The following is a 14,409-nucleotide window of genomic DNA, read 5'->3' as shown; positions in this document are numbered from 1 at the left end:
ATCTTCTCTGTTTGAACCACTCTCTTCCTGTCAGCTCTTTAGCCGGTTCAACTTCCTTCCTTCCCCCAACTCTCAATGAAAAACTCTCAGTCTATGCAAATAAATAAATAAATAAATAAATAAATAATAATAATAATAATAATAATAATAATAAATCTCTCTCATAGCTCTTTCCCAGACTCAGATTATCAGATTCAAGGAAGTTTCTATTTCTTTGAGAAGTTGTAACAGGATGGTAGACAGTGTTTGCCTCCTGCATTAAAGTCTAAGCTACGTATAAAAAAAGCTTTTTTCCCATATTCCTCAAATGGAGATAAATCTACACCACTTTATAGGTACTCATGAATTGTTTTCTCTTCCTTCCTTTTACTCTTTTTTGTTTTTGTTTTTGTCTCTGTGTGTATGTGTCTTTCTGTGTGTTTTTTAGCTGAATGAAATTATAAGAAGCATCTCATTCAATAATACCGCAGGTGAAACATTATCTTTCAACCATAATGGCGAACTAGAGGCTGGATTTGATGTCATCAATTGGGTCACATTCCCAAACAAATCCTTTTTGAAAGCCAAAGTTGGTGGAATAGGATCTGTGACTTCACAAGTAAACATGTTAATGATCTATGAGGAAGCCATCATTTGGCCAAAGAGGTTTAACCAGGTAGGGTCAAAACACAAGTTTGGATAAACCAGGTTCACGTTACTAAGGTTTAATTGAGTAGATGGCTTCTCATGTCAGAAGTTCTGAAATATGTGCCAGGGAAACCTTATACTGATTAATGTTTTAGGGAGGAAGGTTCAATTTGCATACTCCCTTGAAGTTTGAAAAAAAAAAAAAGTGAGAAGTACTGTAACAACATGGCCATGTGAAAAAATCTTTCATATAGTCATATAATTTTGAAAAACGGAACACATTCATTGTAACAAATATGGATACAAATATTGGGATAAATACGTCTACCTATCCCATGAAGATATTTACACTGTATAATCCATATCATTATACAATCATATATCATCTTAAATCACAGCAGAGGTCATCATCTAAAAGATCTTGGTGGATGATGAAACAAACTAAGCCAAGTGGTTTGGCTTAGTAGTTCATTACCAGAAGAGTAGAAAATCCCAAGGCTGTAGGAAGTTGAAAAAAAAATCCACAAAGAGGACATAGGCGAACTCCCTCCATTCTGTTGTTAATAAGCTATGTGCACATATTCCTGTGCTAAGAAGAAGATGAGCTTCACTCAAGGAGGTTTTTACCTTACAATTGTTCAAAATACACGGCAAAGACAATGAAAGGCAGCTCTGTAAATCTCATAGTATTTTCCTCCCCTGGCATCTAATTATTGACATCACTCACAAGGCCTCTCACCAAACCTGATACAGAGTGAGAGCCTAAATGAAGAATAACTATTAGAACACAGTCTTGGAAAAAACAAAACGTTCTCTTCTTTCCTTTGTGAACAGGCCCGGCCACTTTCCCTGTGTAATAACTACTGCCATTTGGGTTATGCTAAGACCAAAATAGAAGGGAAGCCATTCTGTTGCTATGATTGCCTTCGCTGTCCAGAAGGGAAGATTTCCAATCTGATAGGTGAGTGGCGAAAGACGAGCAATGCAGAGTTTGCAGACATGTTGATATATTAGGTGGTGTAGATATTCACTTCAATGCAGCCAAATGTGTGTCACAGTTGATAGTTGCAGTGTAAGGGTATAATCTGATATGAGTACACATCTTAATACTATTTCCTCACACACTGAAAAGATCTCTACTTATCTATTTGTTTTCTCTGGGCGGGCCACATAATGACAATGGTTGGATGCAGAAATATTTGATATTCAGTCTGTGCAGAGACAAAATCTCTAACAACTGCTTCAGAAAGCACATGAGCACCAACATAACATCCAACTGCAACATCTTCAAGCTGTTAGTCATCCCAAGCAACGACAGAGCTTTAAGATGATGCAGAGAGGAAATATTTTTGTTCTTCTGCACACCCAAGCCACGTTTGGAGATCAAATCCTATTTGCTATTTCTAAATTGAATTATGTAAAATGACTGATGATACATATAATGCAATTGAATTAGAGATAAATATGAATGGAAGTTCTTCCTTCCTTCACCATCCCAGAAGAATGTTTGCTTCAAAAAAGGGATGGCCTTTCAGAATTGATTTCTTCTATGGAAACAGAAACTCGGGAAAATGCCAGGTTCGACAAAGTAAAACACCTCTAGTCTTCCTCTTTTAAATGAAAAGAGGGGAAAAAATTAACATTTACTTCTCAGCACACATATGCAATTATGACTGACAGGCAGGACATTCAGTGAAATACACATTAACCAAGGAATGGTAACAGGAGTCCCCTTAATTTTAACTTCTGCAATAATGAGCAAATGCAAAGGACTATGTCACTGCCCTAGCATTGACATTGAAGATCTTGAAGTGGTGGAGAGCTTCTGCCTTTAAGATCAACCATCAATAGTAAAGGAACAAGAACTCAAGAAATATGATTCCGACTAGTTCTCAGTATGGGTAGCCATGAAGGTCTTGGAACATATATTCAAATACTGTGATGTGACAGTGGTGCAAGCCATGGTAATCCCTGTGACACTGTATGGAAGGGAGAGTTGGACTTTGAAGAACAGGATAGAAAGATGCTTTTGAACATTGCTATTAGAGAAGATGGGTGAAAATACTATGGACAGCCAAGAAAATAAATGACTGGATCATCAAACAAAGCAATGCAGAGTTTTAACTCTAGGCATAAATGACCAGGCTCAAATTATCATACTTTGGACACATTCTGCAAAGACCTGGCTCTCTGGAGAAGGCTCTAATGCTGGCAAAGGGAGAGGAACAAGACAACCAGCAGCAAGGTGAATAGTCGCAGTCAGAGTGGTGATGAGTGCACCGTTGGAAGACCTGAAAGACCAGGTTAGGGACAGAGTACAAGGAGAATATCTATTTATGCAGTCACTGAGAGTTGACACCAATTTGGTAGCGCAAAGTCAGTCAATAATCAATGTCACTGCCATGTATAAACAAGGAAATGGCAATAAATCAGGGAGAAACAAAACAAACCTCACTTCTCAGAGACCCAGGATAGCTTTTCTGTGGAGGAAGCATACTAAAATTTCAACCCTTGTCACGGACAGGCCTTCCTTTCTCCCTCACCCCTCCCCTTTGTGCTTGCAAGGTCACTGGAATGCGCCACTTTCTGCCACGTAGGTGGAGTCCTGAAAAAGGACAGGCTGTTCTTCGGCCTCTTGTAAAATTTCTTACCACAACACTTGCACTGCACACAGTGTTTATTTCAACCTTAGAGCCACGAAGAAAGTCATTCTTGGTCTTGCATCCGTTCCTTCCTTTTATGGATATTTTCATCACCCGCATTTTTGCTTCATCCTTTCACAGTTATCATAGCCAATTTGGTGTAGTGGTTAAGACAGTGGACTCGTAGTGGGCGAATCTAAGTTCTAGTCCCATCTGGCCACAAGAGCTGTATAACCTTTGGCTGTTCCCTCCCTCTGAGGCCCAGGAAAATGGCCATGGCAAACCATTTATTGTGTTTATTTCAGCCTTACTACCATGTACTAAGTGTAGTGTTTAAGGCAGCAGACTCAGAGTGGAGAAATCTAAGTTCTAATCCCGTCTTGGCACAACAGCTGGGTGACCTTGGGCTGGTCACTCCCTCTGAGGCCAGGAAAATGGCCATGGCAAACCATTTGCGAAAAATGTTTCCAAGAAGCTAAATGAGTTGTCACTTCTGACCTGAAGGCAATGCAATTACACCTGTAAATATCTCAATAAAGTTCTCAAATTCTTTGAGTTAGAATCTCTTTCAAGTTCACTTTTACTCCTGGGAAAACTTAACTTGAAAGACATGCCTGCATGGTTTTCTTCGTGCCCTATGCCGGCAGTTAGAGGTTCAAGAGATCAGATTGAGATAACAAATCTTTATGGCATCCTCACAGCAGTCCACAAATGCAAGAGCTCAAGAGAAACAAGCAAGCTTCTTTCAGCAGTCGAAGTTCTACATGGAAACCTTGAAGATCCAGGAATCAGATTTGAGAGATGTCTTCTACCAGTCCAGAGGACAGGCAGGGGTTCCAAAACACCACCTCTTCAGGTGATGAGGCTTCAGGATGGAAATTGTTTGTTAACAGAAACCTGACTCCTAAGACTTTATTTTATACTTCTGACTTAGGCATGCTTATTTTCTGGAATCAAGCTTCTTTCTCTGGAGAAGCAACAATGAACAGTGTGGTTCTCTTCTAATTTTCTACATTTGCAAGGGCTGAGCATCATGTGACTAAGCCCGCTCTTGTTCTGCTTGCAATCGGTAGCAGATTACTTGACTGCTCCCGAACTCCAGTTCTAACTTAGCCTGTTATGTTTAATCTTTTCAAGATTAGCAAAGATCAGGAAGGTGTTGTCAACTGCTCAGTCTAAAAAAAAAAAAAAAAAAAAGCCAAATGGACTTGTTCAGTATTTTTAATATGTGCTTAGATTGCTCATTCATATAAAAGCTTATGAAACCTCTATTTCTAAAAAAATGAAAATAACTAAGCAGATTTGAAGTGGAAAGCAACCCCAAATATTACCTAAACAAAAAAGGGACAGAAAGAGTACTAAATGGGAATATGTGCTAATCTATGAATGTATGAATATATGTATGGGCATGGAGAGATAAAACATGTACATTAAGTATTTTTGTCATCCCTCTCCATCATACAAAGACAAGAATCTATTAGGAAAGACCTTATTCGTACAGCTAATAAATGGGGCCATACTTGACTGAATCTATCATGAAAAATATTTCCTATTTTTTCCAATCTTCCTTGACAACGTCATATTCTATTCTGATTATTTTCAGATTAATTTCAGGGGAACCATCTTTCTAACCTGATTCTTTTTCCTAGATATGGATGATTGTTTTTCATGTCCAGAAGATCAGTATCCAAACAAAGGTCAGAATTCATGTCTTCCAAAAGCTGTAACATTCCTGGCATATGAGGAAACGTTGGGGACCATCTTGGCCATTTCTTCTCTTTTGCCTTCTTTGATCACATTGTTGGTTCTGGGTATCTTCAGTAAGTACCAGGACACTCCCATTGTCAAGGCCAACAACCGAAACCTCACCTTCATCCTTCTTATTTCCCTTCTGCTTTCATTCCTTTGTGCTTTACTGTTTATTGGCAAACCTCATAAAATAACATGTCTCCTCCGACAAAGTGCTTTTGGCATAATATTTACTGTAGCTGTATCATGCGTGTTAGCAAAAACCATCATTGTCATTTTAGCTTTCATGGCCACCAAACCGAAGTCTACTATGAGGAAATGGGTGGGGAAAAGATTGGCCATTTCCATCATAGTTTTCTGCTCCTTCATTCAAGTAGTGCTTTGTACTGCCTGGCTGTTAACCTTTCCTCCATTCCCCGATTTCAATGTGCACTTAATGGCAGAAGAAGTTTTTCTGGAATGCAATGAAGGCTCCTTTGTGATGTTCTACTGTGTCCTGGGCTTCATGGGCTTCCTAGCCCTTGTCAGCTTTACCGTAGCTTTCTTTGCCCGCAAACTACCTGACACTTTTAATGAAGCCAAATTCATCACCTTCAGCATGTTGATCTTTTGCAGCGTTTGGCTCTCCTTTGTTCCTAGCTATCTGACCACAGGGGGAAAACATATGGTGGCTGTGGAGATCTTCTCCATCATAACGTCCAGTGGGGGGCTCCTTGTATGCATCTTTTTCCCTAAATGCTATATCATCATATTGAGGCCTGAACTGAATAACAAGCAGCAACTGAGACAAAGAAAAAACGGAAAGATCTAGGATTGTATTACTTTGATTTAGGCATGCAAAAGCAGTAAGACCCCAAACTGAAGACCTATAACCATTTGCCATTTCCAAGTTGCAACTGCTTCTACTGCAACTGGGATTTTGCAGCTGATTTTAGCAATAGCAAAGCTGTTTTTTTTTTTTTTTAATAATTTATGGTATTCCCACCCATATCTGTATGGATAGTTGTTCTAAAATTATGCTAAAAGGAATGAATGAAAGAAAGAAAGAAAGAAAGAAAGAAAGAAAGAAAGAAAGAAAGAAAGAAAGAAAGAAAGGAAGGAAGGAAGGAAGGAAGGAAGGAAGAAAGAAAGAAAGAAAGAAAGAAAGAAAGAAAGAAAGAAAGAAAGAAAGAAAGAAAGAAAGAAAGAAAGAAAGAAAAAGTAAATACATATTGATATTTAAACAAATCTATGATTTACATGCTAACGATAAAATCTTAACTGGTGAGAAACAGCTGTGACCTCCCCTCTCCTCCATGTTCATTTTTTTGTCATTGGTATTCTATTGAGTTCAGTGTTGGTCAATCATATACTCAATCAATCAATCAATCAATCAGTCAATATTATATTATTGGCCACAGACCAGAATTACCAATGAAATTCATTAAAAATGAAATAAAAGAAAACATGATACAGTTAATGGTAGGATCATCAGTCAACGTCTGCCTAATTTTATAGACAGTGTAGCAAACGTTAGCTGCATTCAAAGAAACTGAATTATACTGATCCAATAGCAACAACTGTACATTAAAAAAAATGAAAATTTCCCAGGTATTTTACCAAATAGTGAGTTATAAAATGGGTTCTTGAGTCCTTATATAGGGTACAGTATTGCAGGACATGAGCTGTAGTTTCAATAGTCCCTTGTCCACAAAGCACAATCTCAGCTCATATGGGACTTTTTTGCATCAACCTTCAAAACATCTATGGGAAGAGCATTGCAGCGCATAGTCAATCCATTTCCTAGATGTTATCAAAGCCAGTGGAGACTTCATAGCACAGGGCTTGCCAGCAGGTTCTGTCAGCAGCAACAACTTCTAGTTCCCTTGGCTGGAGGTCACAGTGGCATAGGGTTTCCATCACAGCATCTTTGTAGTGCTTGCACTGATGGCTTTGATGACTCTTTGTGGTCATCAGTTCTCCATAGAGTAACTGGCAAGGCATGCATTGGACATCTTTTGTAATGAGGTATCCCACCCACTGTACCTGGGGTCTGATAATCAGGGACTGAATGCTGGTGGAGATACAGGGAATGAAAAGAACGTTAAAAAATCACAAGGGACTGAATGCTGGTGGACTCAGTGTGATCCAAGACCTCCAGGTTGGAGACACAGTCTTGCCAATGAATGCCAAGGATGGAGCGGAGGCTGCGCATATGAAATTTTTCCAGTTGTTTGATGTGTTGTCAGAGAGAGTCCAGGACTCACATGTCTATAGGTGAGAAGGGATAACCAGAGCTCTGTAGACTTTCAGCTTTTGGAGATGCAGAAGTTGTGTTGATTGAGCACTCTGGTACGCAGCTACCCCAGAACCTGGCTGGCCTTGCTGATCCTGGAGTCAATTTCTTTGTCCAAATACCCATCCCACTATGGGATACAAGTAAAGCCTGGATGAGGGGATAATTTATTAAACCAAATATAAGGATAAAAAAGCAGGAAAAAAGCAATAGATATTTGTTAGGATTCAAAGGCACGAAAATGAACTTAATAGAGTATTTAGAACAGGATAGAAATAAGTAAGCAGCACTGATGTTTCTAGATCCTGAAAAAGCCTTTGATAATCTGAAGTGGACATTTATATTTAAAACCTTGGAATGAATGGATTTTGGAGATAATTTGATTAAATGGCTAAAATCAATCGATTCATCACAGACAGCACAAATAATAGTTACTGGTGAATTATCAAAACCATGTTATATTCAAAAAGGTATAAGACAAGGATTCCCACTCTCACCACTCTTATTTTATTTGGTTTTGCGCTTGCTTTCCAGTGTTGTAAGACAAAATGACAGAATTATTGGAATAAAAGTCAAAAAAGAGACAAAAAATTAAGGGCATTTGCAGATGATCTTGTTCTTGTGTTGAAAATCCTCTGGAAGGAATAGATATACAAATGGGGAAAAGTTGATGAGCTTGTTGGATTTAAAGTGAATAAAGAAAAGCAAAAATCCTGAGTAAAAATATGGAGATGGAGGAGCAAAAAAAATTGATAGTTTATTTAACTAGTTTATTTAACTATAAAACTAGTTTTCAAATTGAAAAGAAAGTAAAATACTTAGGTATGACTATGACTAATATGAATTGTAAATTGTACCAGAATAATTATGTTAAACTATGGAATGAAATTGAGAAAGACATGTTATATTGGGAAAACCTAAAATTATAATTGCTTGGTAGAATATCAGTGATTTGATGATTACAATTCATATTGTAAAACCAAATAAAATAAGAGTGGTAAGAGTGGGAAACCTTGTCTTATACCTTTTTGAATATAACATGGTTTTGGTAATTCACCAGTAACTATTATTTGTGCTGGGTGTCATGAATAGATTGATTTTAGCCATTTAATCAATTATCTCCAAAATCCATTCTTTCCAAAGTTTTAAACAAAAATGTCCAGTTCAAATTATCAAAGGCTTTTTCAGTATCAAGAAAAATCAGTGCTGCTTATTTATCACTATCTTGTTCTAAATACTATATTATATTAACAACATTTCTTATATTATCTCTTAATTGTTTTTTTGGTAAAAATCCACATTGGTCTTCATGTATTTATTTATTTTTATTTATTTTATTTATTTATTTGACTTGTCCCCGCCCATCTCCCCAAAACGGAGGACTCTGGGCGGCTTACAACAAACTAAAATCAGAAATACAATTAAAAGTTATAAAAACCAGACATTACAAAAATAAAAAAGCTAAAAAATCCAAGAGGCCGATAGGGGCCACACGAGGCCGCTAAGGGGCCAGCCAACCCCATTTCTGATATCCTCCCTCCCCGCCCCAGGCCAGATGGCAGAGCCAGGTCTTCAAATCCCTCTGAAAAGCCTGGAGTGAGGGGGCCTGTCTCACCTCCGGGGGCAAGATATATACAGCACTTCAAAATGGCTTTCATTCTTTCTGCTAAAATTGCTGTAAATATTTTAGAGTCAGGATTTAATAGTGATATTGGAGTGTAGCTCTTTGGTAAAATTGGATCTTGACCTTCTTTATTTATGAGAAAAATATTTGCTGCTTTCCAAGATTCTGGAATCATTCCTTTTTGTAAAACAGAGTTCATAACTGTTTGTAGGGGCTGCAGTAATTTATCTTCAAAATATTTATAATTAATTGCAGGTTATCAATCAGGCCCTGGTGTTTTCCCTGACTGACTACTTTTCATTGCTTCTATTATTTCTCTTACTGTTATGCATTCATTCAACACCTGTTTTTGTAGTTCCATTAATTTGGCAGTTTTGACTTCTCCAGGTGTTCATATATTTTCTCCTTTTCCACCTCCTCGCATTTACATATTTTAGTACAGTATTTTTACAAAATCTTTTGTATTTCTATATTATCTAATGTGTTATCCTTTCTTTTTACAATCTTAATATCATTTTTCCTCTTTCTTTCCTCAATTTATATACTAACGATTTTACTAGTTTATTTGCTGATTCAAATTTCTTTGGTTTTGCAAAACTCATTTTTATTTATATTTCTTTAATGGTCAATATAGATTTTTTTTTGCAAATGTTTTATTTCTTTTAAAATATTTTGGTTTCCTGGTGATTTTTTAACATTCTTTTCATTCCCAGCCAAGGGAACTAGAAGTTGTTGCTGCTGACAGAACCTGCTGGCAAGCCCTGTGCTATGAAGCCTCCACTGGCTTTGATGACATTTAGGAAATGGATTGACTATGCGCTGCAATGCTTTTCCCATAGAAGTTTTGAAGATTGATGCAAAAAAGTCCCATATGAGCTGAGATTATGCCTTGTGGACAAGGGGCCATTAAAACTACAGCTAATGTCCTACTGTACTGTACCCTCTAGAAGGACTCACAAACCCATTTTATAACTCATTATTTGGTAAAATCATTTTTTTTTATGTACAGTTGTTACTATCTGATCAGTATAATTCAGTTTCTTTGAATGTAGCTAACTTTTGCTACACTGTCTGTAAAATTAGGCAGACTTTGACTGATGCTCCCACCATTAACTGTTTCATGTTTTCTTTTATTTCATTTTTAATACATTTTATTGGTAATTCTGGTCTGTGGCCAATAATATAATATAATATAATATAATATAATATAATATAATATAATATAATATAATATAATATAATATAATATAATATAATATAATATAATACAATACAATACAATACAATACAATACAATACAATACAATACAATACAATACAATACAATACAATACAATACAATACAATACAGATTGATTAATTGATTATATGACTGACCAACATTGAACTCAATAGAATACTAATGACAAAAAATGAACAGAGAGGAGAGGGGAGGTCACAGTCATTTCTCACCATTTAAGATTTTGTCCTTAGCATGTAAATCATAGATTTGTTTAAATGTCAATATTTATTTACTCATTCATTCATTCATTCATTCATTCATTCATTCATTCCTTTTAGCATAATTTTAGAACAACTATCCATACAGATCTAGGTGAGGAATATCATCAAATATATATATATTTTTAAAAAATCTTTGCTATTGCTAAAATCAGCTGGAAAATCACAATTGCAGTAGAAAGAGCTACAACTCGGAAATGGCAAATGGTTATAGGTCTTCAGTTTGGGGTCTTACTGGTTTTGCATGGCTAAATCAAAGTAATACAATCCTAGATCTTTCCGTTTTTTCTTTGTCTCAGTTGCTGCTTGTTATTCAGTTCAGGCCTCAATATGATGATATAGCATTTAGGGAAAAAGATGCATACAAGGAGCCCCCCACTGGACGTTATGATGGAGAAGATCTCCACAGCCACCATATGTTTTCCCCCTGTGGTCAGATAGCTAGGAACAAAGGAGAGCCAAACGCTGCAAAAGATCAACATGCTGAAGGTGATGAATTTGGCTTCATTAAAAGTGTCAGGTAGTTTGCGGGCAAAGAAAGCTACAGTAAAGCTGACAAGGGCTAGGAGGCCCATGAAGCCCAGGACACAGTAGAACATCACAAAGGAGCCTTCATTGCATTCCAGAAAAACTTCTTCTGCCATTAAGTGCACACTGAAATCGGGGAATGGAGGAAAGGTCAACAGCCAGGCAGTACAAAGCACTACTTGAATGAAGGAGCAGAAAACTATGATGGAAATGGCCAATCTTTTCCCCACCCACTTTCTCATCATAGGCTTTGGTTTGGTGGCCATGAAAGCTAAAATGACAATGATGGTTTTTGCTAACACGCATGATACAGCTACAGTAAATATTATGCCAAAAGCACTTTGTCGGAGGAGACATGTTATTTTATGAGGTTTGCCAATAAACAGTAAAGCACAAAGGAATGAAAGCAGGAGGGAAATGAGAAGGGTGAAGGTGAGGTTTTGGTTGTTGGCCTTGACAATGGGAGTGTCCTGGTACTTAATGAAGATACCCAGAACCAACAATGTGATCAAAGAAGGCAAAAGAGAAGAAATGGCCAAGATGGTCCCCAATGTTTCCTCATATGTCAGGAATGTTACAGCTTTTGGAAGACATGAATTCTGACCTTTGTTTGGATACTGATCTTCTGGACATGAAAAACAATCATCCATATCTAGGAAAAAGAATCAGGTTAGAAAGATGGTTGCACTGAACTGAAACTGAAAGAATCGGAACAGAATATTTCAGTGTCATAAAGGTTTGGAAAAACTAGGAAATATTTTCAGGAGAGATTTGGCCACATATGTCCCCCAAATATATCCACCTACATGAATAAAGTGGCTCTTTCCAGAGGCCTTGTAAACATGAATGGGAAGGGTGAGTGAGAGAGGAAGGCCTGTCCCTGACAATGGTGGAAATTTTAGTATGCTTCCTTCACAGAAAAGCAATCCGGGGTCTCTGAGAAGTGAGGCTTGTTTTGTCTCCCTCTGATTTATTGCCATTTCTTTGCTTGTACATTGATTATCAATTGCTTATGTGCTATGAAGTAGTTGTCAACTCTTACTAGCCACATAAATAGATATGCTCCATGTAATCTGCTGTTTCAGGTCCTCCAACAGTGCACTTATCGCCACTCTAACTGCAACTATTCTCCTTGGTGCTGGTTGCCTTTTCTTCCCCCTTTGCCAGCATTACAGCCTTCACCAGAGAGGTAGATCTTCACAAAATGAGGCCAAAGTATGATAATTTGAGGCTGGTCATTTGCGTCTTGAGTGAGAACTCTGGGATAATTTGTTCAATGATCAATTGAATAAGATTTTTTCAAGCATGAAGAAGTATGATCCAGCAAGAGGTATTTTGCTTTGTAGAACCTGAAATTTTCTTGAGTTTCTGTTTGCATAGGCAAAATAAATTCTGAAAGGCCACCCCTTTTTTTAAGCAAACATTCTTTTGGGATGGCAAAGGAAGGACTTCCAGATGTATTTATGCCTAATTCAATTGCATTACTTTTATCATCAGTCACTTTGAATAATTCAATTTAGAAAAAGCAAATAGGCTATGCAGAGCACAGGGCTTGATCTCCAAACGTGGCTTTGGGTGTGCAGAAGCACAAAAATATGTCCTCTCTGCATCATCTTAAACCACTGTCTTTTCCTGGGATGACAAGAAACTTTGAAAATGTTGCAGACAAGTGTTATATTGGTGCTCATGTACATTTTGAAGCAGTTGTACGAGATTTAGTCTCTGTGCAGCCTGACTATCAAATATCTCAGCATACCACCATTGTCATTATGTGAGTCACCCAGAGAACTTTGGCTGCATAGAAGTGAATATCAACACCACCTAACATATCACCAGATCTGCAAACTCTGCATCGCTCGTCTTTTGCCACTCACCTATCAGATTGGAAATCTTCCCTTCTGGACAGTGAAGACAATCATAGCAACAAAATGGCTTCCCTTCTCTTTTGGTCTTGGCATAACCCAACTGGCAATAGTTATTACACAGGGAAAGTGGCCGGGCCTGTTCATAGAGGAAAGAAAAGAATGCTTTGTTTTTCTCCAAGACTAAGTTGTAATATTTATTCTTCATTTAAGCTCCCACTCTATCAGTTTTGGTGGAAAGTCTTGCAAGTGATGTCAATGAAAGCAAGGAAGGGAGGAACATACTATGGGATTTATGACCACTCATAGTCTTTGCCATTTAATTTAAATGATGCTAAGATAAAATCCTCCTTGAGTCAAGCTCATCTTGTGCTTGGCAAATAAATTTGTCCCTGCTGTTGGCAATGGAGTAGAAGTAGTTTGCCTTTGTCTTCTTTGTGGAAGTTTTTTTTTAACTTCCTACAGCTTGAGATTTTCTAGTATTCTGCCAATCACTGTTGGTTCACATGGCTATGTTATTATCTCACTTGTCACTTTTTTTTAAACTTGGAGGGAGTATTGCCAACTAAATCTCCCTCCATAAAACAGTAATCAGTATATGGATTCCCTGGCACATATATTAATACTTCAGACATGAGAAGACAAGAAAAATCACTAAAATATTCCACAGCTCACATCTACTCAGTTAACCATTGATAATGTGATCCTGGATTATCCAAACATCTGTTTTACCCTACCTGGTTAAACCTGCTTGGCCAAATGATGGCTTCCTCATAGATCATTAACACGTTCTGTTCGGAAGTCACAGACCCTATTCCACCAACTTTGACTTTCTTGAAGGACATGTTTGGGAATGTGACCCAATTGATGACATCAAACCCAGCCTCTAGTTCTCCATTTTGGTTGAAAGATAGTGTTTCTCCTGCAGTATTATTGACTGAGATGCTTCTTACAATTTCATTCAGCTACAAAACACAGAGAAAAACACGTACACACAATCAGTGACAAAAGCAAAAATAAAGAACGAAAGGAAGAAACAAACAATTCATGAGTATTGATGAAGATATATCTCCATTTGAGGAATATGGAAAATAAACTTTTTTATATGTAGTTTATACTTTAATGGAGGAGACAAATACTGTCCACCATCCTGTTACAACTTCTCAAAGAAGCAGAAACTTACTTGAATTTGATAAACTGAGTCTGAGAAAGAGCTAGGAAAGAGATTTTTTTTGTTTTTTGTTTTTTTGTTTTTTTGCTTGGATTGAGAGTCTTTCATTGAGAGTTGAGGGAAGGAAGAAAGTTGAACCGGCTAAGGAGCTGACAGGAAGAGAGTGATTAATATCCCCGATGTCCATGCTGGTGTGGTCACTGACCTTGAGCCGGACATCCTAGAGAGCGAAGTCAAGTGGGCCTTAGGAAGCATTACTATCAACAAAGCTAGCGGAGATGACACTATTCCAGCTGAGCTATTTAAAATACTAAAAGATGATGCTCTTAAAGTGCTGCACTCAATATGCCAACAAGTTTCAGAAACACAACAATGGCAACGGGACTGGAAAAGGTCAGTTTACATTCCAATTGCAAAATAGGGGAATGCCA

General features: G+C 37.4%; 2 protein-coding genes across 2 annotated transcripts; one reads left to right on the top strand and one right to left on the bottom strand.

Moving 5' to 3' along the window:
- The first annotated feature begins 1,524 nt into the window (after positions 1 to 1,524).
- On the top strand, positions 1,525 to 5,829 carry LOC148215277 (vomeronasal type-2 receptor 26-like). The gene is made up of 2 exons (XM_088144004.1): positions 1,525 to 1,588; positions 4,919 to 5,829. The coding sequence occupies exon 2, from the start codon at positions 4,921 to 4,923 to the stop codon at positions 5,827 to 5,829; it is 909 nt and encodes a 302-aa protein (XP_088000130.1). The 5' UTR covers positions 1,525 to 1,588; positions 4,919 to 4,920.
- A 4,857-nt stretch (positions 5,830 to 10,686) lies between these two features.
- LOC148215276 (vomeronasal type-2 receptor 26-like) lies at positions 10,687 to 12,928 on the bottom strand. Its single transcript, XM_088144003.1, has 2 exons — positions 12,820 to 12,928; positions 10,687 to 11,597 (listed from the first exon to the last, which is right to left on the bottom strand). Exon 2 carries the CDS (start codon positions 11,593 to 11,595, stop codon positions 10,687 to 10,689), a length of 909 nt encoding a protein of 302 aa, XP_088000129.1. The 5' UTR covers positions 11,596 to 11,597; positions 12,820 to 12,928.
- Positions 12,929 to 14,409: the final 1,481 nt, after the last annotated feature.

This window comes from Python bivittatus, unplaced genomic scaffold, assembly GCF_059951505.1.
Source record: "Python bivittatus isolate LINGU-HERP-01145 unplaced genomic scaffold, Pbiv_v1 ctg000430_np1212, whole genome shotgun sequence".
NCBI lineage: Eukaryota > Metazoa > Chordata > Lepidosauria > Squamata > Pythonidae > Python > Python bivittatus.
This window is presented reverse-complemented; position numbering and strand designations above follow the sequence as displayed.

Coding starts and splice junctions, on each gene's coding strand:
- LOC148215276 (XM_088144003.1), bottom strand. CDS start 11,595: ATGGATGATTGTTTTTCATGTCCAGAAGATCAGTATCCAAACAAAGGT.
- LOC148215277 (XM_088144004.1), top strand. CDS start 4,921: ATGGATGATTGTTTTTCATGTCCAGAAGATCAGTATCCAAACAAAGGT.